The sequence below is a fragment of the Hevea brasiliensis genome, chromosome 17 (genome assembly GCF_030052815.1).
Source record: "Hevea brasiliensis isolate MT/VB/25A 57/8 chromosome 17, ASM3005281v1, whole genome shotgun sequence".
Classification (NCBI taxonomy): Eukaryota; Viridiplantae; Streptophyta; class Magnoliopsida; order Malpighiales; family Euphorbiaceae; genus Hevea; species Hevea brasiliensis.
Genome location: NC_079509.1, coordinates 10,530,088 through 10,557,492, shown reverse-complemented (window position 1 = coordinate 10,557,492; position 27,405 = coordinate 10,530,088). Strand labels below are relative to the sequence as shown.

Here is a 27,405-nt window from a genome sequence, read left to right as displayed (position 1 = left end):
TTATTAGGATTCACATTGACTTTCATGACTAAAATATATATTTTTTATAATAATATCATTTTAAATATTATTAAAAAATAATTTAAAATTATTTTATGACTAATAAATTGATAGTTAAAATTTATTAATTTAATTTTAAATTAAATTTTAATACTATCTAACTAATTATATTTAATTAGAAATACTTAATATTCTTGTTAGGATTCACATTGACTTTCATGACTAAAATATATTTTTATAAAAAAATCATTTTAAATATTATTAAAAAATAATTGAAAATTATTTTATGACTAATAATTTGATAATTAAATTTATTAATTTAATTTTTAATTAAATTTCAATACTATTTAACTAATTATATTTAATTAGAAATGCTTATCCTTTTTTCATCAGCTCTTCAATAATAGTAGTAATACTCGACGACCCACTAAATTGTATGCCTTTGTTTAATTATGATGACAAACAAGTCTTCAAAAAAAAAAAAAAATTACAAAATTGATGTTAGTTGAAAGATTACTCGTTTCTCGATTTAATTATATAAATGCATAAGCTTGACATTTATGAATCAAATTTTCATATTTCCTAAATTTATATTAACATTTGAGATGCTTTCCACTGGGTTCCACTTTTGAAGTATTTTTTTTTAATAAGAAAAAGACAAAAATATAGGATATTCATTAGATGAAAAAATATATAAGACCTACAAGCCAATAAATAATAATCTAAATTATATAACTCCGAGCAAGCTCAAACAAAGGCCCAAAACCTAAAAAACATGAAATCCTAGGAGTAATAAGATAAAGACCCAAAACACTACAGCAACAGTCAAAAAGGTACTCAGCTTCTTGTGAAGAGCAGTCCGAAGGAGAAACCACATTTTGCAAGAGAAAAAGCTAGAGCTGGGAGATCCAACAACACCAAACTTGAGGTAAAGCTACCTGCTCAAAAACTAGTTCCCCAGACCAAACTAACAGCCCCAAGGAAACAGGGGGGAAGTCACGTAGCAGGAACTGCAAAAGTAAAGACCAATGCTGAATGAAATTGAAGAATAGCATGATAGGACGATGCACGAATAATCAAATAATCATCAACACCACCATGACACCAACTAATAGGGAAGACCCTAACAATATTTGACGGCGCCAAGTAATAAGAGAGACCCTAACAATATTAAAGAAGCATCACATTAAACTTTGGAGAAATATCTTAGAGTCAAAGAGTTTTAAATTAAGTAAAACGAAGACAGAATACATGCATTGCAAGTTCAGTGAAGGCCAAATTAGTGATAGGGAAGAAGTTAATTTGAATGGAGTGCTAATGTCCCAAAGTAATCACTTTAAATATGTAGGCTCAATCCTTCAAGTAGATGGAATATGTGAGGAGGATGTTAGTCATAGGATTAAAGCCGGATGGTTGAAATAGAGACATGTCATCGTAAGATTTCCAATAAATTGAAAGGAAAATTTTACCGTACAGCCATACGACCAGTTATGTTATATGGTAGTAGGTGTTGAGTATTGAAAGAGCCGTATGCATCTAAGCTAAGAGTTGCAGAAATGAGAATGTTAAGGTAGATAAGTAGCCATACTAGACTAGATAAAGTCCGTAATGAGAGTATTAGAGAAAAGATAAGAGTGATGCCAATTAAAAATAAGTTAGAAAAAATAAATTAAGGTAGTTTGGTCATGTGAAGCGTATACATACAGAGACTCCAGTTAAACAAATAGAGCACATTAAGTTATATATATAAAGAAAAAAAAAAAGGATAGACCTAAATTGACTTGAAGGAGAGTAGTACAACATGACCTAGAAGCATTACATATTTCTGAGGATTTAACCCAAAATCGTTCAGAGTGGAGAAAGCGAATCCATATAGCCATCCTCAAATTTTTGGGATAAATGCTTAGTTGAGTATTACAAATTTACAATTGAATTTCTAGGAACTCCATGAGGACAAAAATAGAATATAAAACTAGAAAATTAAAAAAAAAAAAAAAAAAAAAAGACGTTTTACAGATGCCCAAGGAAAATTTACCACATATACATAACATGAAATCAATAGACTAAAGCGCCTTCATCGGATTAAAAACTAAATAAAGAAGGCCGCAAGTTGACAATGACAAAGCCTTCATATTCCACCTGATGCAGTTTTTTACATGACATGCCATTGGAGCCCAAAATGCATTAGGCTTCTACAAATGGCACCATTCAAATCTCCGTTCTTATATGATAATCATCAGGCTCTCTGTCAACCGTTCAACAAACCACAAAACCAATGACATTCGCCAGCGGAAAAAATGGAGATGAAAGAATCACAAACGAAATGCAATCAATATAGGCAACAGGGAAATTTACAAGAAAAGCCAGAAGTTCTTCCCCTTTTTAAGTAATGCAGAATGAGATGCAAAATGCATCATAAATTACTTGAAGTTTGTAGAATGCAATTGTTTCTATAAAAATAAAATCTTCCATAGTAATGCATCCCAAAAAGGGGCGCAAGATATCTAAGCCAGAGCATTAACAAGCGAAAAAACAGAGAAAAAGAGCACAAAATTAGGACGCTGGATCTTGGTTTACCTCAGAAGTAGTGACAATCACATATCATCACGTTACATCTGACAATACGTGCATTTAATTGAATCCTAAGTAAACCATCAAGCCATTGATTGAGAGAAAACATGCAAGTTCTCAGGAAAACATAGAATATCTGCAGGATTGTAATTACCCTAACCTTAGACAGAAGGCCACAAAAATACAAAATCAACATGGAAATTCAATTCAAAAGCCTAGCTCAACTGATTGTTTTGCCTCAGAGGTAGTGACAATTAGAGAGATATCATCACAATAAGATCTGATAATATGTGCATATAGACTCATCATAGGCAACATAACTATGGGTAAACACTAATGATGATAATGGTGTGAATCCCCCATTTTCTCTTAAACAGGGCATAACAACGGTCAGTGGGAAACAGTTGCACAAAACAAAATATGCAAAACCATGCATACTTCAAAAAGTGTGTCTGAACTATAAGTTTTTTTATGTTGCCATATTTACATTTATATCTTATAGTTTTCCATTTTCTACTAAATTTAGAAACTCCAGCATCAGAGAGATTCCCAAAGACAATCATCATGCTCCAACAGAGTGCTGATGTCCCTGTCTTTTGTATCGTCATTTGCACAAACTATTTGGGGTTGAAAAATTACAAGTAAATACTACTTCAAAAAAGTTGGAAATACCATAAATAAAATGTAGAAGCATAAAAAGTTCTACAAGAAAATTAGACAAAAATGAAAAGTACAAAACGTGGGTAGAAAGAAATTAGGGTCCTTTATGAAGTTATAATCATAATGAATAACCATAGTTATTCTAGAAACCAACGTAGGCACTTAAAAAATGACTCACTTCAAATCTAATGGGTACTAATTCGCACATCAAGTGAACATGTATACTAATGAACCAGCAATGGTCCTCTGTTCACATGAAGTTGAGTAAAACCCATCAAAAGGAAATCCCAAACTATTTTGCATGTTATCATGGTAAAGTCACCAAAATGCACCATTATTCATGTTCTGGAACAGTACAAACCACATAACTAATAATTTGGAAAGAGAAATGATAAGATATGGACAATCTTCATAAGCAAACTCTTCAAATATGAAATATAAAATTACGAGAACAGGAAAACATATTTGAGAACATGTATAATGCATCAGAGAGATTCCCATTAGACCAAGTCATCATTCTCCAAAGGAGATGCTGATGTCCCTGTCTATTCTATCATCACTTGCATAATAAAATTAAAAATTAAAAAAAAAATTCAATTATTCAAACAACTCTATCTAAGAACAGCAGCAACTGCTACAATCATTGAAAAACCTGTGGTTGCAGTGAAAAATGTAGAAAATAAAATCCGAAATCCAACACACCAATAATAATTAGAAACCCAATAAAACATGAAAAAGAGCAAACTAAATCCAACAATGGCATTTGATTCGGTTAAAACCGTTGATTCACTCATGAAATTTCGATCTATATTTGTCACCCAGATTTCAAAAACAGGGAACCGCAAAAAGAAACTGAGCCTAAATGCCTCAGATCAAAATTCTTTTCATAGATATTAAATCTCAGAGTATATTTAACACCATCATAGGCACAGGCCTAGTAGAGGTAAACTTAAAAAACAAACAAACAAACAAAACAATAAAACAGATATTCAGCAATAGAAAACTTCAAAAAAAATGGCAGCGAAATGATTCAGCTAAGCTATTTATAAAAATAACAAACATAAAGAATGCTTGCACAGACAGCCAGAACTAGGGTTTTAGCTTTTGTAAATGAGAGATGCGGTGATTTTATATATATAGAAAAAGGCGGTGGGTAGAGTGCAGGCGCAGCAGGCATTAGGATTTGAAAGGGTTTGATGTAGTTTGTGATATTTACAGCTAGTGCCACTATTCTTCATGTGTTTGGGCCTTTTGCTCCAAAACTATAGTTTAGTGGACATAAAAACCCCCTGTTTCGGCCTTGCGTAACTTCATGGGCCGATTAGTCTTAGTCCAGTGAGGTTTGGGCCAGATATTATTACGCTTTTACTATCCTATCCCTAGAAGTACGGATGTCAAAACACCTTTAATATTCTATTGTATTTAATTTTAATATAATAAAATTAAATTTTATAAATTGACAATTAGATATAAAAAAATATATTTTATATAATTTTATTAATAAATTTAATAATATAAAAGAGAAAGGACAACGATGGTGGCGGTGGCAGCAGCAGCAATGCTGTAAGTGACGGATGGCGATGATTATGATTGGTGAGAAAAGGTTGCAGTTGCAATGGCAACGGCAATGGTGCCAAGTGGCCCATTGGATTTAGATGGCTAAAACAACGCAAACACTGGTTTCTCTTTTAATGCCTCGTATGATATGTGAAATCTGAAGGCAAATTGACAATTCACGCCATAGGCATAACACTAGAAAGAGCCAAATAGGACAAAAAACACATCATCCATGAACATACTTTCAACTCCATTAGTCTTCCAATTATCATCTTTATAACTTTGTTTTGCCAAAAATTATAATATTTATTGCCCAAAAAAAATGCAAAGGGGATGTAGCTCAGATGGTAGAGCGCTCGCTTAGCATGCGAGAGGTACGGGGATCGATACCCCGCATCTCCATTTTTCATGTGACCAAATTCTGAAAACCAACATTGTCAATATTCAACTTTAAGAACACAACACAGTAAAAAATGTCTCCTTCTCCTCTCTTCCTCAACGTTGAACATGAATATGTATACCATTGTTGATTTGCTTCACATCAACAATGGCTGCACTTTGTTTTTGTTTTTATTCCATTTGGGACAGTGCCAAAACATTGCTGATATTAAAGGGACAACAAAACAAGATCATCGAATCGAAAGATAATGTGGACCATTTGAAATTCACATGTGTACATAATGCTACCTTGGCTCTCTGCATTGGCCCGCCCGTGGTTTTTCTTCCTGATTGTTTTCAGGTTTTGGTTCTTGTGTATTCAGTTATAGCTTTTCTAACAAGAAAACAAACAAACGAGTTTTCAAGAACCGATAAAGGTCTCTTCTTCTTTGGGTATGTACAGAAGTTCAGTTCTACGTGTGCGTTCCCATAAGCCTCTTGAATTTTTTTTTTCATTAGCCAACTGGTTCATTTCGTACTTTCAATACTAGTTGTTCATTTATTCATATATATATATATATATATTCTTGATTTTCATTAGAAACAAATAATTATACTAATTTGTCAAACTCGATGGTTTAAATAATAATAATAATAATAACGGTGCGCCCTTAAGAGCCTAGTGAGAAAGTCTAATCTGGGTATGTAAAAGGAAGCTCAAATATTTCTGACTTTCTGGTGGTGTGGCTACCCATAAGTTGGTAAGATGAGAATAGTCGAATTACCTCATACATACAAGGGCCCTATATAACACAATTGCAAACATCATCTCGTTCAAGTCAAATTCAATTTCTATGTTGAATACCAAGAACCTAACCTTTATATACCACGGATAGCCTGAAAATTTTGAAACTTTCTTGCGTGGAAATTCTACTATCTCAGCAGTAAAGGAAATGGAATTGTTTTCTTGTGCTTACCCAATGAGGCAAATGGCATTATCAGTAACAGAATGAATGAATTGAATAACACATAAGAAACAAGAAAGCTGGGGAAAACGAAGTAAACTGCAAAAGATATAGCAGAAAGAAGAATAATAGAAAGGCACCTAAAGTTCAAGTGGAATAAGGTATGGAAGCTAAGAAATAAGGATTAAAAAAGAATATCTTAAAACTGAAGTAGACTATATTTTCAAAATTTTATCATGGCAGGAACCAGGAAAGAACTTTGCAAGTGGAGTTTTCAGCTTTTCTGCAGAATGAGTATCCAATAAAAGGACATGTACATGCACAATAAATGCGATTGAGCTGTTGTTGGTCCTTGTAGACTTGTAACATAGCGGCAACTTACATCAGCCATATGCTGCCTGCTGCCCGGCTCTCTCTGTGCAAGGTAGCAGATAAATATTCAATGAGAATTTTGAGAAGCTAGCTTGAGAATTTCCATAATTCAAACAAATTAATTTCCTGTCAATTTTAGTTCTCTGTTTTCATACTGTAAGCCGCTCAAAGACTTGTCTTAATCCATGGCAATTGTAAAGTTCCAAGATGCTGCTCTAAATTCAACTAATCTGGGATGATTTCACCAACACACAACTCAGTAATAACGAACTTTGTACTTGAATATTAATTGCTTCATTAGTTTTCAGAACCACCACAACGCAACAAGAAATTCAAGTTATGTTCTGTCACTTTTAACAATCTTGTTCTATCTATTCGTAAATCAATTTAGTTAAAGCCCTTTCTTTTCCCTTTCATATCTAACAATTAATAAAAGCAACTCAATAATAACCTTAGATAAGATTAGCAACTTTAGGAGGCTTGTCTTCTGGGGAGTTACTGCCTGTACACCGCCCTCTATGTCCCATGACTGCATTTTTTAACCAATGGAGGCTTTTGTTTATATTGCACTTTAAAAGGTAGAATACGTTACTTTGCAATTTCCTTGTCCATTTCTTTTTTTATAGCGACAAAACTCTACCTTAAAAGAAGTTAATATGTTAGTATAGGAAGAGGCAGAGAAACTGCTTTACTTTGCTCTTATTTTGCAGGATCAAATGCATAAAACAGCATTTGATGAGCTAAAGGATCTAATTAACAAATCGATTTGCTACCTGCTTTAAAGATTATTTTAGCAACAAAAAGGATAAAGAAAATGCTAGTAAAAGAGCAAATTACTCCAAGCAGCAAGCTTCAGTAAATGGTAGCTCTTGCCGCAGCAACAGTGCAATAAAATCCCATATAGCCAAAAGTTGAATCCATGAATTTAGATGATATTTGCAAAACCAACATAGAGAAAACCAAGTGGTTTTAAAAAAAGTGGCCCTGCTTATACAGACAAAAAATGGCTTGCACTTGGCGGTTTAAGGTCCCCACAGCTCAGTAAAATATACAGCGATCAGTTAGTTTGCATGGCTTGCCTAAGGGAACACTTTTGCTCCCTTCAAGCATCTATATATTGCCCACATCACACACTTCCTTTTCATTTCCTCACACAAAACCTTTTCTCTTTTTGCACTCACAAAGATTTGGCTGTGAGTAATTAGCAATCCTTTTTCCTGTTCTATTTAGTGTTTTTGAAGTTTGGGGAGTTGTAATTCTGCTTAATTGGTATTTGGGCTTGTTATGTTCTGTCTTTAATTCCAGGAAAATGGCATTTGCTGGGCTTCTCTTTCTGGGATTTCTTTCTTTAATCTCACTCGTTTCTGGATATGATGAGGGTTGGGTTGATGCTCATGCTACCTTCTATGGAGGTGGTGATGCCTCGGGTACAATGGGTATGTTCTCGCATTTGATCTTTGTTTGGCCTGGTAATAGTTGTCGACCTTTTTTTATACAAAATTTGTTGACCTATTTTCTTCTGCAGGTGGTGCTTGTGGGTATGGAAACCTGCACAACCAAGGTTATGGGAGAAACACTGCAGCTTTGAGCACAGCCTTGTTCAACAATGGCTTGAGCTGTGGAGCTTGTTTTGAACTAAAATGTAAGGATGACCATAAGTGGTGCCTGCCAGGCTCAATTGTGGTCACAGCCACCAATTTCTGCCCACCGAACAACGCCCTCCCTAACAATGCTGGAGGCTGGTGCAACCCTCCCCAGCAACATTTTGATCTCTCTCAGCCTGTCTTCGAACGAATACTCAATATAGAGCAGGGATCGTGCCCGTGTCTTATAGAAGGTATGCACTTGCATGTCTTCTCTATCAAATGTCTTGTTAAAAGCTTAATTAGAATTTATAGGTCCAGGGATGGACAATTGTCCCAAACACCTAAATTTGGGCCTTTTGCTACATGCCTACCAAGGTTTGTTCTAAAGGTCGTCACCATATGAAAATCTTGTTGAAGTGGGCCCTGATCCACGTGAACTTATAAAAGGAGGAGACAAACTATTGGTTCCTCTGTAGCCCATCTTGGGGTATTTTTTTTTTTATTGGGTTCTAATAATAGAGATGATTATGGTATCATTATTCATTAAGTCAAAAAATTAAGATTCGGATGAGGAATTTTGTGTCTAAAAATATAGGTTTTTCAATTTAGCATTATTTCCTGTTGTCTCAAGGCTTTGGCTGGCTTTTGTGTGACACTAATACAGGGTACCGTGCCAAAAGAAAGGAGGAATAAGATTCACAATCAACGGCCACTCATACTTCAACTTAGTCCTGATCACCAACGTTGGAGGTGCTGGTGATGTTCATGCAGTTTCAATAAAAGGTTCAAGAACTGATTGGCAACCCATGTCAAGGAACTGGGGTCAAAACTGGCAAAGCAATTCATACCTGAACGGACAAAGCCTCTCGTTTAAGGTGACAACTAGTGATGGGCGTACTGTGGTCTCTAACGATGTCGCACCTGCTGGGTGGTCCTTCGGCCAGACCTTCACCGGCCAACAGTCCACTTAATTACGTCCAAAAACCAGACCAACCAATTACATAGGGATAGGGGTGTGGGTACTGGTAGTGTTAGTTTTAAGGTCAGGAAATATGACAAGACTTAGTTTAAAATGTGGTCGTTGTCAATTGTCGTTTTTAGATTTCATTGTGTTGTAGGTTTGGTTCTGTTCTGCTATATTTGAAAAGGCAGACAGGAAATTTAGCCGTGGTGGACATTTACCACCCGCAAAATTTTCTCTTTCATTTTGGTTATTTGTTTGGTTGCCCCATTCAGCCTCTGTAACCAGCCTTTTGCTGGATGTCCTACAATGTGTTTGTGAGTTGTACCCCTATCTGTTAATAGAAATAAGACTGGAATTTTTAATAATCATCCTAGGTTTTCAATAACCAAATTGAATGTACTAAGATATTACCTAAAATCTTCAAGAATCAAATCTAATTAAACAAGTCTCCAAACCCCCAGGAAAAGGAGGATTTTCTGGGAGTACCTTAATACAATTTTCAAGCAGTTGTGGAGAGTTGTTGGTTTCTTTGTATGGATCAAGTCACTGCCTTGTCTTATTAGGCCATATTGAATACTTAAACTTGTTTATCTTTTTAGGCCATTTTTTCTCCGTCGCACAGCCTACCTAAATAGGCTCTTGCCATTTGACCTGGCAAGCATTTTTATAGATATCTTTGGCCGAGATAAAAGGCATGACCTGGCGACTTTTAAATAAGCTATTGGCTGGAGTAATCCATCGTGGTAGTTTAAAAATCTTCCTTCGTGGACAAAGAAGGGTCCCGCAGGATCTTTTGCCTACCAACAGCAACAAAGGAATAGATACCCGGATATGGCACCTAGATAAAAGGATAAGACTCAATTGCTCCCATTGGCCAATCCAACACCCAAATGTACATCTCAACCGTTGGATCCAAAAAATCAACGATATCAACCATCAATTGCTAACAAAGAACAACAACCACAAGTCCTCCCTTCAAATGAAATACAAAGGCATTGCCAATTGATCTTAGCCTATTGCTACCATCACCACCGACATCCTCATCTGCGACCCATTTTCTTCGCCGGAATTCAGGGAGAAAGAGGATGGCCACCATTACAACTCAAGCTTCTGCTGCCATTTTCCAGCCATGTGCATCAAGATCGAAGTTTCTTACTGGGTCTTCTGGTAAACTCAGAAGAGAACTGTCCTTCAAACCAATGGCATCTTCTTGTGCGGCTTCTTTCAAAGTTGAGGCCAAGAAAGGCGAGTGGTTACCCGGTTTGCCCTCTCCAGCCTACCTCAACGGCAGGTAAAGAACTCTCAATTCAACTCACTATATAGATATGCTTGACACCATTAACTGAAACCTTGTCACGGTATCCAGTCTTCCAGGGGATAATGGCTTTGATCCCCTTGGACTTGCTGAAGACCCTGAGAACCTGAAATGGTACATCCAGGCAGAGCTTGTGAATGGACGATAGGCTATGTTGGGTGTAGTAGGGATGCTATTGCCAGAGGTTTTCACCAAGATTGGAATCATCAATGTTCCTCAATGGTACGATGCTGGCAAAGCAGAATACTTTGCATCATCATCAACCCACTTCGTGATTGAGTTCATATTGTTCCATTATGTGGAGATCAGAAGGTGGCAAGTTATCAAGAACCCAGGAAGTGTCAACCAAGACCCCATCTTCAAGCAATACAGCTTGCCTCCAAATGAAGTTGGTTACCCTGGTGGCATTTTCAACCCCCTCAACTTTGCACCCACTTTTGAGGCCAAGGAGAAGGAGCTTGCCAATGGTAATAATTAGTTAATTACCGAACAACCTGGTTGATTCTGTTTAATTTTTTTTTTTTTTTGGGTGAAGAATAGGCTTATATTGTTTGATTTGTGTCTGTAGGGAGATTGGCGATGTTGGCGTTCCTAGGATTTGTGGTTCAACACAATGTCACTGGCAAAGGACCATTTGACAATCTCTTGCAGCACCTTTCAGACCCATGGCACAACACAATTGTCCAAACACTAAGCGGTAAGTAAAATTCGTTAGAGAAGAAATGGGGTCCTGTTTCTTGCTTTTGTAACCATCAATATATGGTTTTTGAGTGGGGTTTGAGCATCAATGTAAAACAAGGAACCTCAGTGTACAGAGGAACTAAGATGCCATTTACATTGTCATTTTATATCACTTCAATCCACTTATTTCTCAAGCACATCCTCAAATAGAAACACCATCTGCTTGGAAATAACAATCCAATAGGACGAGTCAATCTATAAAAATGAAACTATGGCTCAAGTTGCTTTCATTTTTATACAAAATTTATAGATATACAGCTTGTGTGACTGGAGTCTGTTGCCAGAAACTAATTCTTGCTACATGTAGAGATAACATATATATAGATGACCTGGTAACTATGCACTGTGTATATCATTTATACAGCTAACAACCTAAAATATTGGATGGCCGAGAACATCCAGATGGTTCTCAATTTATCGATTGATTTATCTTCCATGTATCAAAATCCTGTCCTAAAACCTCCCTGGCTTTAAATGACAGGTCCAGAACAACAACTTAGCCTTAATCCTAAACTAGTTGGGGTCGGCTATATGAATCCTTTTTCGGCAATCAGCTCTGTTAAACACCAGGTCTGCAATCATTCTTCCCATCAAAGGAAAAATAATGTTTAACTCACTAGAGTCAACTTGATTGCTGCAAGATAGGAAGCAAACAGAAACATTTAAAAAATTGAAGTCATACTACGTTATTATCAGAAAAATGAGCAGTAGAAATTAGCCCACCGAACATGGAGATGACAAGAAGATGTGTTAATGCTAAACCAGTCCAGGAGTTAAACTGATGAATAGCTGACGGCATCAACTACCTTAAGGTTATCCCACTTATTGTTGCAAAAGGAGGAAAAACGAAACTCTTATGTTGATGCTATGGGAAAAAACAAATATATGGTACATTCCATACTGATGTAAAACCCGACTAATGAAGTATGTCTACGAAAATGCACAGCAGATCATGCATAACAAGTGAAACCTCTCACGGTGATTTTCAGTAAGAAACACTCATCCGAAGTAACAATTGAAATATGGGAAGAAATTAGACTACAAACAGAAACAATTCTTTGCAATTGTGATTGAGCCATGAAATTGGTATAACTTCCCTTGGTATCGTATTTTGTTATGCCCTATCACTTCTTGCGGAAAAAAAAAATGGAGTGAACGGAATACAGGCCAACAGTATAAATGCTGACAGCTAAAGTGAGATGCAACTACAAGTTAGAAATTAATATGAACTGCTAACTTTATAATTAAACAAACAGTCAAAATTTATTTTTCAAAAAACACTGCACAATCTATTAATATACACCATAAAGAGTTATGCACATATATGTATAGCAAATTTCCTACCTGGTGATATTGGTTCTCATTAAACGTTGCAATGCTGCAAGACCCAGATGCAGAAATCCAAGTATGATGGACATTGTTATGTATGGGTCTAGGCAGTTCAAAATTGCTATTAACTTGATAAACATAATTGGATCCTTGGGAGTTCATCTGCATCTCAGGCTTCATTTTCCTAACTTCAGGCAAATTTAAACTACTAAATGGAGGGCATGAGAATTGCTCATTGACTTGTACGCCTAAGCATGTATTGTTACTTAAATTGCTCAATGCACCACCATCCCGCCCTGGGTTATCTAGTGCTCCTGGAATTCCAATTTCAGCATGTTTGTCAGTATCATAGTAACCAGAATAGCCTGGAAGGGACGCACTGGTTGAGCATTCTATATCTCTGAAGGAAAAAGAACAAGGCAAATTTTAGCGTAAAAAGAAAAGATGAAGAAAAGAGAAACCTGTTTATCAAGTAAGCAGTTAACAAAATTTAGAGGGAAAAAGAGGGAAAATAAATAAATAACAGGAGTCTATTAGTTAGTGGCACCTGAAAAGAAATATGTTAATAAGAGAGTTAATTGGTAGCAGCCATAGCTTTACACTAAGAACAATGCCCAAGTAATTTATATTTTTTAAAGCAAAAATTCATTTCAGGATAAAAATCTTTCAGCCAGACATTGATTAGAAGGTACTGGACACTGAATCCACATATACAAAATTGAGGAACAGCTACCTTTGGGGGGAAATGTTTTGCTCGTTGGACAATATCAGATGTTGATTTCCATTGTTTGGAAGCCATGATAATGGTTGAGCCTTTTGCATTCCATTCATCATCAAAGGTAAAGCCATTCCATTTCGAAACTGTCAGGCAAGCAACTCCAATGAGATTTCCCTCAGCTAAGATTTCATTACATGGCCAGTGCATTACCTGGCTATTGCATTCTAGAGGCATAAGTTGGCACATTCCAAAATTCTCCTGCCAAGAGAAGTAGCCAGTGTAAGAATATAATACCTATGCATTATTTCAATACTCGTCAGGATCTTGGGTAAAACAATTAGCAGTTCTGCCACTCAATCTTGACAATTAAGTGGTACAAATAATGCAGTCATAAAAGCTTACAAGGTATGCATGATATCTGGATGAAGATATATATATGTTTTATGATTTTAGAACATAATATACAATATTGATCGGGATAAACATGAGGTGGCAGGTTAAAGTTATGAGAAAGAGTAAAGGATTTATAACTAGCTGAAGGTAATATGGAGAGTTTTTTAGGGCTTGGAGAGTGTTGTGAAAATCGTCCTACCAGAATATGTAAATTTGAGATGTGGACTCGACTTGAATTTCTGCAAGATTCCAGTCATGTCTCTACAATATGCTAGCTTAAATGAGTGATATCTAGTCATAACACCAAACACGGCATACAAGAAGTATACCTTTTGCAAACGGATTTGGTTAATTGACTCTTTTAGCGAGTCTTCCATCTGACTAAGATGTTCTATGCTATCAACCTTACCAGGGTTACTCCAATAGCTGAAAAAAAAGGCATGAAACTGTAAGAATTATTGTATATTAAAAAGGAAAATAGAAAGTCCAATATGCATGCATTTTAAGCTGTACATGTGCCATAGCAGGCATACAAAGTACTAAAAAACTTACAACACATGCTGGAATTTGAAATTTAATGAACAGTTTAAATTTCGGAGACAATATAATAAGAATCCAAGTCATGAATCCATTCTAAGGGTCTGACTTGGAAAACACAGGTCACAGTCAGACACATCTGATGTGAAAAATTTTACTTTCTCTGGCAGAGATCTTGAGATATACAAGACCTTAATTTTGGCAGAAACTCAAGTGCTGGATCGACATTCATAAAAAAATTTTCATTGTTGTTGTCTTTGCCTTTTATTTTTCTCTGGTTCTGATTGTATAGAATGATATAACACAAGGGCTCTAAACCAACCCTGCTATGCTTCTGGAAAAATCTCAAACTGTCCCTTATGGTACAATTAATTCTTTCAAAGATGCACATATTTCTGGAAGCAATAAACTCTCCCAAATGCCATAAATATTAATGATGTTAATCTGTCCCATCACAAGCTTTATCCAGAGTAAAATGTTAATTGATAAGAGAATTCAACTTATCGTGACATTTTAAGTCAAGTTTAGTACATCAGGCCCCAACAAAGCATCTACTATTCCCTGAACTGCAGTATCTGATTGCAGCAAAGGAAAAAAAATCTGACAATAACATGTACAAGTATGTCAGAGTTGACAAGATAGGTACTGCATAAAAACAAAATTTTGAATTCACTTCTTTGGAGTTGATTTATAATGCAGAAAGGAAAAAATGGAATGAAATTCTGGAAGCTTTGCAGCACTTATCAGCACACCATGCAAAAGTTGAAATGAAATACAAATATATGACCAAAGTTTCATGGTCGTGCAATGTTAAAGATAGCTAGTTTTGTTGCATAAAAGTGAAGGAACATTTTAATGGCTAAAAGATTCAAAGGTGCACCTCATTCTATTCTGTATTTCAGTAAGTTGTGCTTGCAACAACCTAACTTGATCACTCAACTCCTGCCCATAACGCATTAACCACAAAACAAATTATTGATATGGATAGTAACATAAGAATCCAAAATCTTTAAGAACATAAGAATGTCCGTAATCATTTTATACCTCAACCGTCTGAGTTCTGGAAAAAGAAAAAGGAAGTTCAGATCCTACTTAAGTCATCTTCAACCAAAAATCCATTAACTTGACCAAAACAATCACATACCTTGCACCCAAAAAGTCTGGTACATTTACATCGTGGTCCAACTTCTTGAAGGTTTTCCTCAAAGCCTATATTCTCAAGAAGTAAAGCAAATTGATATATATGAATTGAAGACAAAAATGACATTTCAGAGTATGGATCATAGTAATCTTACTTCAAGGCTCTCCAATTTCCTGTTCCAATTAAATGGAGACTCTTAGCTGTATTACCAAAAAAATTCAACCAAACTGCTAACAGCTAACTGGGGAAAAAAATTCAAATTTTCCTTTTTGAGTCTCGCACCTTTTTGCCCTTTCCTGCGGAGTTAATTGAGCAAATTTTGCAATAACATCTTCAATACTTCTGTAAAAATAAAAGATAAAGATATTGACATATTCTCCGTCATTGTATTCATTTAAATGAGTTGCCTTGATAGTAATAGCCACATGAATGTTTTTCCAAGTATTTTTAAGCAAAAGGACAATGAAATGCACACAATAGTTTATTCACCTATGCTCTCCTTGAAATAATGTAGGCCTTCCCGTTGGAGAAAACATCAGAAGGGCAATCTCTATATCGCATAATACAGACAATTCCTTAGCTTTCTTCAAGATTCCATTCCTTCGTTTTGAATAGGTCACTTGTCGATTGCTAGTGCTTTCTAACCTCTTTATCTTTAGCTTAACCCTTCCCATCCTGCAATCAATAGGTAAACCAAACCCTTTAGACTATAATGACCAACCAACTGTTCTATCTCCATTTTCCTTCATCACTACTCAACACCCATTCACTTCAATTATGCAGAAATATACCTCTCCAACTGAAGCTTTCATCCCACGCACAACAACTAGATGGCAAACATGGTTTTCACCAATACATTAAAACAAAATTCTTTACAAGATAAATAAAAAAAAAAATGCTACTAATATTTAAAGTCAGGGACACTCTCGAATAAAATTCCTCTGTTTTCTACAAGAGAACAGAGCACTATATAATACAGAACAAAGTGGTTAATTAATAACAAACAAAATAAAAGAACACCCACTTGCAAAAACTGACCACTTTCTCGAGATGGTGAAACCAAGCTTTATAAATAGATTGGGGGAAAGGAATTTATCAAAACAAAATCCAGGGACACTCAAATTTAAGAAGATACCCACATGAGTGATCAAGGAATAACAAAAACATAGCAAATGTTTGAATTTGAAGGAAGAAAAATCTACTACAACTAATAAATTCAGCGGGAAAAAATAAAGATAGCATAAAGGAAAAACAAGAGATAAAGAGGACAATCAAAAAAAGAAAAGAAATGGAAGCAGAAATTTGGAAGGGGGAGGGGGAGAGAATGGATAAAAGGTGAAAAATTTGAGCGAAGGGTGTGCCTGCGATTACGGTGGTTAATTTGAGAGGGGCAAACCAACCTCAACTGGAATTTGTGTAGTTAGCGCCATGAGCGGTGAGATTTGAGTTGCATGTGATGTAATATTCTACTTTATACGAGTCAATTTTCCCACTATAAAAAAAAAAAATAAAAAAAAAACTAAACATTTATATTGAAATTCATATAAATTTAATTAACATGTATGTAATAAGTTTTGATTCTAAAAAAAAAAAAAGTTTGTGAATTTAAATATAATAATCATTAAACTCATTAGAGAGGCAGTAGCATGCCTCCTCCCACAACCCCCTCTCCTCTTTTCCTTTTGCCTTGCCTTTCCCTTTCCCTTTCATCGTCTCCTTCACTTTTTCCTTCCTTTTTCCTTGAAGTACCTCTCATCTCACACAACCATGGACCCACTAATGCCTTTTGTAGCCTACTCTTTAAAGTAAAATGTGTGAAAAATCGTCTCTTATTAGGGAGTTTCTGGCTTAGCTTATAAATGTAAATATTTAAATTTAATTGTTATAAATTTGCTATAAATAGTCTTAATTAATAATTGTTAATTATATTATATTAATATAATATAAAATAAGTGAATAGAGATATAAATTTAATATATTTTATATTAATTTAATAAATTAAATATAAATATTATATAAAAAATATAAAAAGTTTTAATATGACTCAGATATTAATTAATTTTAAAATTTAAATTTTAAAAAATTAAAACTAAAATATAAAAGAAGGAATGAAATTAAAAATAAATTTTAATTCTCAGACCCATAATAAGCAAGCTAAGGAGCTAACCCCCTTGCGTAAACACCATAGGAAAGGAAACGGTAATTTACAATTAAGTCCTTGAGGGGCCGCCCACCTAAAATGTGACGTAGGCAACAAGCTGGCATGCCGCTTTCAGTAACGGCTCTTATGATTCTGTCAGCCCTGGATTGAGACCAGGGCCTGCAACTACCTCAACGTCGTCGTCTCGCCAGCCCCAACTTGGCGACGCTATCAATAAATAGAGAAAACCCTAAATTGCTCTCTACATAATTCTCTGTTCTGTGTCTCCTTCCCTCTGAGAACGTTGTTCATTCCTCTTCCTAAAATGGTTTCTCTTTCTTCTCTGTCTTTTATGATATTGAATTAAGCGAATCTATTTTAGGAAGGGAACGAACACCGTCGCCAGATTGATTATCTAATTTCAACGTACTTAAATTTATTCAACTATTTCTTGCTATGACAAAATTTCTCTCTAACAGGTAAAAAAAAAAGATTGGTCCTTCCTCTAGATCCAATTTTTATTTTTTATAGCTGTTTTTTGTAAAATTTATTTCATTTAGATCGAGCAACTGTGAGTTGCATGCATATGCTTTAATATTTGTCAAGCAATTTGGCTGTGTTTATCTGCTTTTGTTTTAGCTGCCTTTTTGCATGTTTCAGTTCTGCTCGGTTTAGATATACCAGTTGTTTTAAGTTTACCCTCTTTTTTTTTAATGCTTTTTATGGGATTTTAGCAAGATTTGCAGAGATGATGGAGCTTTATGGCTCTCATAAGCTGCTGTATAGGTACAGGGATGTCCCTGTGTGATTATAAATCTCCAGGACTTAACAGTTGAATAATGCTATGATGATTTTAGTTACTGGTTGGATCTATTCTTGTTGTTAAATGATGATTTATGTTTTAAATGTATGTGTTTGAGAGTTCTTGCATGGCTTGAGGTGCCTGATTTTGTATGAGAAAATTAATCTAATTCTATTGAATTGAGTTTGACAGAAATTGAGTTATGCAGTTGTACATCACTTTATGTGAGATAACAGATCTAATTCTATTTGAATTGCAATTAGTTGAGATTATTAGAAGGTACTCTTAGGTCATACACTAAGATTCCCAATCAATGAGGGTTTGAGAGGAAGCATTCCCATAAGTGCTTGAGAAGGATTGTTGGACAGAGCTGGAAGATTTGTGTTTTGTGTTTAGTAATTTTAGCTGTGGCTTTTTTCCACTTGGAATTGATCTATTCTTTGACCAACTTTGTCTACGTAAATCACAGACACAGTAAATGAAGCTCTCAAGGATTTTTTTTTTTTTTAATGATTCCTTGGTTAGAAGTTATCTTGACAAGCTTTGGTAGGGATAGAGAAAATTATTAGAGTGGCTATATTACATCTGTTGGAGCCAATTATTCAAATGCTGGATCCTGTAGAGGATCAGGACCAATGGGTATTATCTTTCTGAAAATGTAGCAGAATCACTGCAAAACCTTTCATTGGTGATGCAATTGAGCTAGATAACTATGGGAATTGACCTATTCTGTCATAGGAGTATAATGGGTGGCCATAGAATCAAATGAAAATGAATTGAGAGCCTATTTGGTATAACTTTAACTAATTTTTTGGATTTTGCAAAGCAAAAGGAATAGGAGGGCTTTTGATGTAGAATATTGTCTTTCTTGGCTTTAAATCAATTTGGAGAAGCAAGGGAGGAATGAAAACGGAAAAGGAATATATGTACTGAAAGAAAATTTTTATGGGAACTTACATCTCCTCCTATTGTTTGGATGGAGGAAAACACATGGGAACTAGATGAAAATAGGCTTATCTTCCCTTGTATGGGAAGAGAGGGTGTGGGAAGGAAAAAGACAAGTGAATGACAACTTAAAAAAAAAATTCTAAGATAAAATTTTCTTTGGTCGACATGCTCAAATGCTCACAAAATGACAACATTTTTAAGATATTTGCCCCTTCTCCTATTATCAACTGTGACACAGCTGAATCAATTATGTTCCATGTTGCTTTTCTGCAAGTGGACTAGTTTGGATTGGTTATGCAGTGATGTAGTTATTGTTTTCGCATTAGTGCACTACCTTTGCAAATAGTGATTTGCTATCATTGAAAGGAGGATGTCTTCATTTCTTCAGATGAGTTGTAGGCTGAGGTTGCTTCTAAGTTTATTCGTACTATTGATCAATGGATTGCCTTCATATGGTATATGGGAAAAACTTAGCTATCCCACTAATAATATATGCCTTATTTTTGGCTTTGCAGTGCTAAGGAACGTCAACGGAGCTTCAGATTTGACTTTACAACCATCTGAAGGTTTTAATGAAGCTCCTAAGCACAATACTTGAGAGGCATGGTATTTCGGTAGATCATCATATATTTATCCATTAAAAAATTGCATGCCCTGGTTTCCTTTGAAGTTTGTGAATATTACGGAACTCCTCAAGCATCTTCTATGTAATTGTCGTGATATGTATTCTGCCTAGAACAAGTAGTTAATGAGATGTTAAATCACGGCATATGAATGCATTATTCTACGATTACTAATGAGTTGACCTAGAACCCAACAGATTCCATGTGCTAGATATATTCCTCCATACCACCTAATAAAATTTAAACTTGAAAATTTGTGATAGAGTTGTGATAGAGATCTCCTTTATTTATTGCCAAAATGTCAAAATGTCTGGGAACCAACACAAAAGGTTTGATGATTGCCTTGAAAATGACCTTCGAGTTTGCTAAGAAGATTAGTAGCGAAATCAATTTCGAGTTTGGATGTGAAATTTTCCCCATTTTCCATTGTGGAAGTCTTTTGACGGTGGGAATTATCATTATATCAATTGAATATTACTTTTTCGAGACTCAGACAGATAGTCATTTACCAAAAATATGAAAAAAATTATTATTTACTTATAAATTATTGTTTAGTCATTTTATTAAATTTTTTGTTAGTCAATATTTTTAAATAAATCTTAGAAAACAGAGAGATTATGTAGGTATATTTTTCAAATTATGAAAATAGAATAAAATTCCAACTAATAATTAAAATGACTGAACTCTAGAGGGACAAAAGAGTAAACTGTATAAAAATTATGAGGAACTAAAGAGTAAATTGAACAAAAATTGTAGGAGATTAACTAATGTGTTTTTTAAAGAAGATAATCAAATGATTAATTTCATTAAAGTAGATAAATTAAATAGTAATTTTTTAGTGGATGAATAAAATATAAAGGGATGAAAATATATAAATGTTGTGATTGCTTTATGTAAATGCCTGGATGCTGCGCATAAATACTGTGGAATGCTGTTCTCAACTTAATCAAGAAGATAAATTTAATGGATCCAGTCAATGTAGAACACCAAGATTCAAATGATCTGGTTTTAATTTGACTACAACAGGATTCTTGTCATTGCAAGATTGTTGTTTAAAAAAGGAAGCAATATCATGCATTCCATAGTAATCTTGTCATGACCCAGAATTTTGAACTGTGACCGGCGCATAATTTAAGTATTCTTAAATCATGCAAAACTTATCAGAGTATCTTAAATGAATATATTATCACTTACTAATATCAAAAATAGACAAAATTCAAATAAACAAAATGCTGAATAAACATCATAAATATTCCATAAATAAACTGCGGAGTCTCTACAGATTTCAAATAAAAACTTAAACTGTTCAATAAACTAAACTAATTATTAGCCCGAGAAAATATGAATTTGGGCATACCATGAGAATAAATCAAATATTGTCTCTCTCTAGAAAATAAACTGAATATTTGGATCAGCTGTAGAAATTTACTGATCTGAAATAGATAACAAACAGAGAAAATGTGGTTTGAGCTAAACGCTCAGTGAATGATAATTATAGCACACAACGGAATAGAAACAGGCAGACGTTTGATTAATTTCACAATAAATTTTCTATTCAATAAAATCAAGCTCATGCTGTTAAAATCATTAATAAAATAATTTTATAAAACATATATATATAATAAATTCATTCAATAAAAATTTTATGATACAGTGCAACAAGGTGATGATACCCCACATCACCAAAGGCCAGATGGTAAGCGCGTTACCAGATATTAGATACCTTTCTCCTCCTTCACAGATATCAATGCATATGATACTAATGTAAACGATAAACTGCAATGATGCATAACTCGATAATGCAACCTGATACCGTGATAGTCTACATGGTGGAGCCAGATAACAGAAACAGATACTGGGCACAGGTACCAATTCAAAACAGAAAATCAATTTGTACAAATCTATCAAAATCAATAAAAAATTTCAGATAGCAAATAATAACTGATAGTGCAAGTTCAATAGTTTATTTCAATAATTTCAGAGAGTTAATTAAGATCAAATCAATCTCAAATCAATTCAATGTAACACATCGGTAAATTTTATAGTCAAATATCAATCAATATAAATACATTAAAAGCCTATTCCCAGAATCCTAATGGCTCTAATGCAGAGATAATTGATAAAATTAATTAATTATTTAATCAAAATCAAAATAAAATTCAATAATAAAATAAAACTCTAGAAAATCACATATAAAATAATTATTAAAATACTGATTTAAAATTCCATTTAATAATAAACTTAATGCTAAGAATTTTCAAAAGGGACTAAAACGGTGCCATGTACTATAATTATCACTCACCTTGAACCTCCAAAATAATAGTTATACTCAATGGAAGAGTGACAATTTTAACTGACAGATTAAATATTCAAATCTCCTACACACCCAAAATATAAGAAAAAAATATCAAATAATAAAAAAATAAAATAACTTATATATATATAAATTTAAAGTTATTGTCTCACAGTAATTATGATCAACCCAATTCAATACCAATGGTCAAAAAGAAAATAAATTTCTAGAGTAGTTGTAACAAATCAGGGAAAGAAAATAAAATCAAATTTACCCATTATTGAATAAAGAATGAGAATTTTTACCTTGAAAACAGAATCGAAGGTGATGAATAGAAAAATAAAAATTTAGGAATTCTCTGCGCACATCATTTTATAAATCATAAATTTTTATATATTTATATATATATATATATATATATATATATATATATATATATATGTACATATATAACAATAATTAAAAGATAATGAAAATACCTGTTGAGAGTATTTGGTAGAAAAAAGAGGTGACAAACAGGTTTTGAGAGCAAAGTTTAGTAGAAGAGATGATTAGAGTATATATATATTTCAAGAGTTCTATTAGGTATAGAATGGGATAAGAATTATTATTGAACTGGGTTGTTTAAATTGCAGATATATATTTAATTTCAAAATAATATATATATCTAAAAATAAATAAGCATGTCATCCAATAATATATATATATATATATATATTAAATTATTATTAGCTAATTAAAATAAAATAATAATAAATAATAAATATATATGGGTTTCCACATACTTCCCCCTATTAAAAAAAAAAAAAGTTCGGTTCCTAAATTTCAATAGACAAAATTCTAACCTGAAGAATCAAATAAGTGAGGATATTTGGCTTGCATTTCAGATTCTGTCTCCCATGTGGCCTCACTACTTTAGTGATTATATCACAAGACTTTGACCAAAGCCACTTTCTTAGACCGGAGTTTCCTAATTTGTCGATTTAAAATCTTTACTGGTTGCTCCTCATATGACATATCATCCCTAAATTGCATGGTTTGAGGTTGTAAAACATGAAATGGATTTGGTATATACTTCCTAAGCACAGAAATATGAAAAACTAGATGAACATGTGCAAAACCAGGTGGAAGGGCTAAACGGTAAGCAATTGCTTCAATTCTCTCTAAAATTTCAAATGGACCAACAAAACAAGGACTAAGCTTCCCCTTCTTCCCAAACCTTATGATTCCTTTCATAGGTGAAACTCTCAGAAATACATGTTCACCAACCATAAACTCTACATCTTTACGCTTAGGGTCAGAATAACTTCTCTATCGACTTTGAGCAGTCAAAAGTCGATCACGAATTAGTCGAACCTTCTCTGAAGTTAATTGTATCAACTCTGGTCTAGTAAGCCTTCTTTCTCCAACTTCATCCCAACAACTCGGTGACCTACGCTTTCGACCATATAATGCCTCATATGGAGCCATATCTATACTTGTCTGATAACTGTTATTATAAGCAAACTCCACTAAAGGCAAATGATGATCCCAACAGCCACCAAAATCCATAACGCATGCACGAAGCATGTCCTCTAATGTCTATATGGTCTTTTCTGACTATCTATCCGTTTGAGGGTGAAAAGCAGTACTAAAGTCTACTCGTGTTCCTAAAGCTTCTTGGAATTTCTTACAAAATAGAGAAGTAAACTGAGTACCACGATCAGAGACAATGGAAACTGGAACTCCATGAAGACTAACAATCTTGTTTATATACAACTGTGCAAGTTTAGGAAAGTCATATGTAGTCTTCACAGGAAGAAAATGAGCAGATTTTGTCAATCTGTCCACTATCACCCAGATTGTATTGTAACCACCTCGTGTACTAGGTAGATCGACAACAAAGTCTATAGCAATGTGCTCCCACTTCCACTGGAGAATAGGCAACGACTTAAGTAACCCTGATGGTCTCTGATGTTCTGCCTTAACCTGTTGATAAGTCAAACATTTAGCAAAAAAGTCTGTAACATCCCTCTTCATGCCACCCCACCAATAATGCTCCCTTAAATCACGGCACATCTTAGTTGAACCTGGGTGTACTGTGTAAGCAGAATGGTGTGCCTCCTCCATGATTTCTTTTCTCAACTCATCAACATTGGGGACACAAAGTCTAGTGCCATAACGAAGAACTCCATCATCATTTAACATGAACCCTTGAGCTTGGCTTTGATGAATACTATCTATAATCTCACACAACTGAGAATCCCTCTTCTGAGCAGCCTTAATTCGATCAATCAAGATAGGCCTAACTCGAAAATGTGCTAAGAATGATCCAGCTATGATTTCAAACTCTACTCCCTGATCTAGCAACTCATGTAATTCACCAATCAGAGGCCTCATCTTGGTTGATATATGGGCTAAACTACCAGAAGACTTCCTGCTTAGAGCATCAGCCACCACATTAGCTTTCCAGGGTGATACTGTATAGTGCAATCATAATCCTTTAGCAATTCTACCCATCTCCTTTGCCAAAGATTAAGATCACATTGGTTAAAGATGTATTTGAGACTTTTGTGGTCAGTAAAGATTTCACAAGTCTCACCATACAGATAGTGCCTTCAGATTTTCAAAGTAAAAATTACTGTAGCCATTTCCAAATCATGAGTTGGATAATTCTGCCCGTGCTTTTTCAACTGACGAGAATCATATGCAATAACCCATCCATGCTGCATCAAAACACATCCTAAACTAATCCTAGAAGTATCATAATACATTACATAATCCCCTGATCCAGACGGAAGGGCTAACACTGGTGCTATAGTTAAACGTGTCACACCTTACCCCTCTGTAAGGCATAACATGATCCCGTAGAATACCTAATGAACTACCGAACTTCACCTACCGATAACTCATTAAGTACCCTACAAGGGATTTTAAAACAATTTTCTTATTTTTGATAAGTGGTGAGCATTTTCTAATAGGCATTTAAAACATTTAGTTAAAATTAAAACTAGTTAATATTTTTGGTCCATTTTGTTTAAAGCTTAGGTCATTTTGGCAAAATTGCCAATTTTCGGTTTTGGTTCTCCGAAGTTGCACTGTTTCATTGGTCGGTCTACTGTTGGAATTTGATAAAACTTCCTTCATAAAAAATGTTCCTTGTTGTCTTAAGTGTATTCTCATTTTTGGATCACCTCAATCGGAGTTTTGTAGCTCAAGTTATGGCCAAAATAAATTTACTGTTCACGTGCACTGTTCATACTGCATTTTTGGGTTCTAGCAGATTTTGGTCCAAATTTGGTCAGTAATTTGATTAAGTTAAGTTCATAATTTGGTCTAACTTTCTTCATATGAAATGTTCTACTATGTCTTAGGTTTCCATTGGTTCAAGAATCGCCTAAATCCGAGTTTTCTAGAGGGAGTTATAGCCATCCAAACATTGCTGCTCAAATGGAAATTCTGGAAATCTCAGTACAGTAAATTTCACTTTGCTCAATGATTTGATTAGGTTAATAACATAATTTGGATTGGTGTCCTTCATGAAAGTTTTAGATCTATATCTTATCTAATTACGGTTAAAATTTCAGATCAATTTGATCTACCTAGCTCGAGTTATGACCAAATGAACAGTTACTGTTCATTTGGTCAGTTTGGTGCAGGGGCAGCCTGCTATCAATTCACTTTGGTCAATTGTTTCACTAAGTTTTGGTCAGTTTTTTGCCATGGTTCCTTAATGAAAATTGTGCTCTTTTATGTCTATTTTCATCTCCAATTGGTAGAATATCCATTAGGCTTGTAAAATTTGAGTTTTGGTCCTTCAAAGTAGGTTTGGTCATGCTGCCAGCAGCACGACCATTGACCTACGAATTTGGCTTAATTTTCTACCATTCCCACACAACTTATTTGGTCATAATTGACCATTATTTCACTTCACAATAGGTCCAACACTCCATTTATGCACTTCTCCAAATTTTTGCCTCAAAACCCTAACATTCAAACCCTAGCTCTTCCATCTCATGCATTAAATCACAACTAGTGCACTTAACCTTAACCATTCACTAATCAAAGCTTTTAAACTTATTCTAATGCATCAAATTCATGTAAATCATACTCCTCTCAAGCTGCCCAAATTTCAGTTTGGTCCTTCTCCCATGTTTTTATTTCATTTAATCAAGTTCTAAGCTCACTTTCAACCACTAATTATGCATTTAAAATGGAAAGTAAGGAGTTTAATATACTAACCTTGCTTGGAGGATTTTTAGGCTCCCCTTTCTTCAAGTCTTTCTTCTTTTTTTTACTCTCTAATGCTCTCTCAACATGTAAGGAGAAATTTTTGTGTGGAGACTTTGTGAATTTATAGGTTAAGATAGGGAAATTCAAGCTTTTATTCCCTTAACAATGGTGAAATATGGTGAAGGAGTGGGAAGAGAGGAATGGGACGGAAAAAGGGAAGAAAGAAGACCGAAATTGATTTTTTTTCATTTCTTTTCTTTATTTATTTTAGTGTATGGAAGACCACAAAAAGTCCAATTAAATAATTCACTTAATTAATTTGTTTATGACATCATTCATGATGTCATCAACTTTGACTTTTCCATCTTCTCTCTTTTTTTTTTCTATTTATTATTTTTCTATTAGTTCTTTAATTTAATTCTCGATTTCGAAATTTTCTTTTCTCCGATTTTATTTGTGATTAGGTCGAGTCGCTCTCGGGTCAATTGACCAAATCGCCCCTCGCCGGTTCATCCCGGTTTGCAAATAATTCCATATTTCTTTCGGCTCCCTAACCTAATTATTTGACTGACTTAACAGTTCTTTTTCGTGATTTTCTCTTTTTCACTGTGTCCATAAGGGTCCTAAGGACCGCAGCGTCACTTTTTACGGTTCGAAATTTGAGTTTAAAATGACTTCAGCTTCTCGAGGAGGTCACTCATCGCTGTGACTCTCGGCTCGTTTAACCTCTTATGTTCTGTTTTTCTTATTTATAGTTAACTAATTAAACATTACTAATTATTTGTGTTTATGATTTCTCAAATTGTCTTAAGTGTGGCCCTAATCCCATTAATTGTCCGGACCGACACCGGTCACCGGAACAGTGAAATATACCAGGCTATACCAATAGGGGTGTTACAAAACGAGTTTAAGCTCATGAAAACTTTTTTCACAAGTCTCAGACCACTAAAATTTTACATTCTTCTGTGTCAACTTAGTTAAAGGTGCTGCAATACGAGAGAAGTTTTGAACAAACCAATTATAATACCCTGCCAAACCCAAGAAACTACAAATCTCTGACACAGTTGTGGGTCTAGGACAATGAAGCATTGCCTCAACTTTTTTCTTACCAACGCACACCCCATCCTTAGATGCTGTATGGCCTAGGAAAGCCACACTAT

At 34.5% G+C, this 27,405-nt stretch overlaps 2 protein-coding genes, 1 long non-coding RNA gene, 5 other non-coding genes and 1 pseudogene across 11 annotated transcripts; 4 read left to right on the top strand and 5 right to left on the bottom strand.

Moving 5' to 3' along the window:
- Positions 1-656: 656 nt before the first annotated feature.
- Positions 657-16,929, bottom strand: LOC110666153 (agamous-like MADS-box protein AGL65). Of its 4 annotated transcripts, none has more exons than XM_058139068.1 (12): positions 16,019-16,929; positions 15,717-15,902; positions 15,510-15,569; positions 15,382-15,400; positions 15,231-15,295; positions 15,131-15,146; positions 14,967-15,028; positions 13,879-13,975; positions 13,367-13,414; positions 13,172-13,299; positions 12,454-12,838; positions 657-1,010 (listed from the first exon to the last, which is right to left on the bottom strand). In XM_058139068.1, the coding sequence occupies exons 2-12, from the start codon at positions 15,899-15,901 to the stop codon at positions 894-896; spliced, it is 1,182 nt and encodes a 393-aa protein (XP_057995051.1). In that variant the 5' UTR covers position 15,902; positions 16,019-16,929; the 3' UTR covers positions 657-893. The 4 variants fall into 4 exon arrangements, with proteins under 4 accessions (XP_057995051.1, XP_057995053.1, XP_057995052.1 ...); XM_058139070.1 differs by having other exon boundaries at positions 16,589-16,929; XM_058139069.1 differs by having other exon boundaries at positions 16,628-16,929.
- LOC131175761 (small nucleolar RNA snoR122) lies at positions 2,806-2,885 on the bottom strand. The gene has a single exon (XR_009145951.1). It is a non-coding gene; the product is annotated as a small nucleolar RNA snoR122 (small nucleolar RNA).
- LOC131175753 (small nucleolar RNA R44/J54/Z268 family) lies at positions 3,103-3,186 on the bottom strand. Its single transcript, XR_009145943.1, has one exon. It is a non-coding gene; the product is annotated as a small nucleolar RNA R44/J54/Z268 family (small nucleolar RNA).
- Positions 3,711-3,798, bottom strand: LOC131175752 (small nucleolar RNA R44/J54/Z268 family). The gene has a single exon (XR_009145942.1). It is a non-coding gene; the product is annotated as a small nucleolar RNA R44/J54/Z268 family (small nucleolar RNA).
- Positions 4,091-4,164, bottom strand: LOC131175749 (small nucleolar RNA Z267). Its single transcript, XR_009145939.1, has one exon. It is a non-coding gene; the product is annotated as a small nucleolar RNA Z267 (small nucleolar RNA).
- TRNAA-AGC (transfer RNA alanine (anticodon AGC)) lies at positions 5,118-5,190 on the top strand. The gene has a single exon. It is a non-coding gene; the product is annotated as a tRNA-Ala (tRNA).
- On the top strand, positions 7,405-9,452 carry LOC110666192 (expansin-A1-like; annotated as a pseudogene).
- Positions 10,026-11,243, top strand: LOC110666155 (chlorophyll a-b binding protein P4, chloroplastic). The gene is given in 3 exon segments (XM_021826552.2): positions 10,026-10,344; positions 10,420-10,835; positions 10,937-11,243. Coding segments are annotated over 3 exon segments (759 nt in total). The 5' UTR covers positions 10,026-10,138; the 3' UTR covers positions 11,074-11,243.
- A 513-nt stretch (positions 16,930-17,442) lies between the features above and the next one.
- LOC110666156 (uncharacterized) lies at positions 17,443-20,002 on the top strand. Its single transcript, XR_002497110.2, has 2 exons — positions 17,443-17,846; positions 19,633-20,002. It is a non-coding gene; the product is annotated as an uncharacterized LOC110666156 (long non-coding RNA).
- Positions 20,003-27,405: the final 7,403 nt, after the last annotated feature.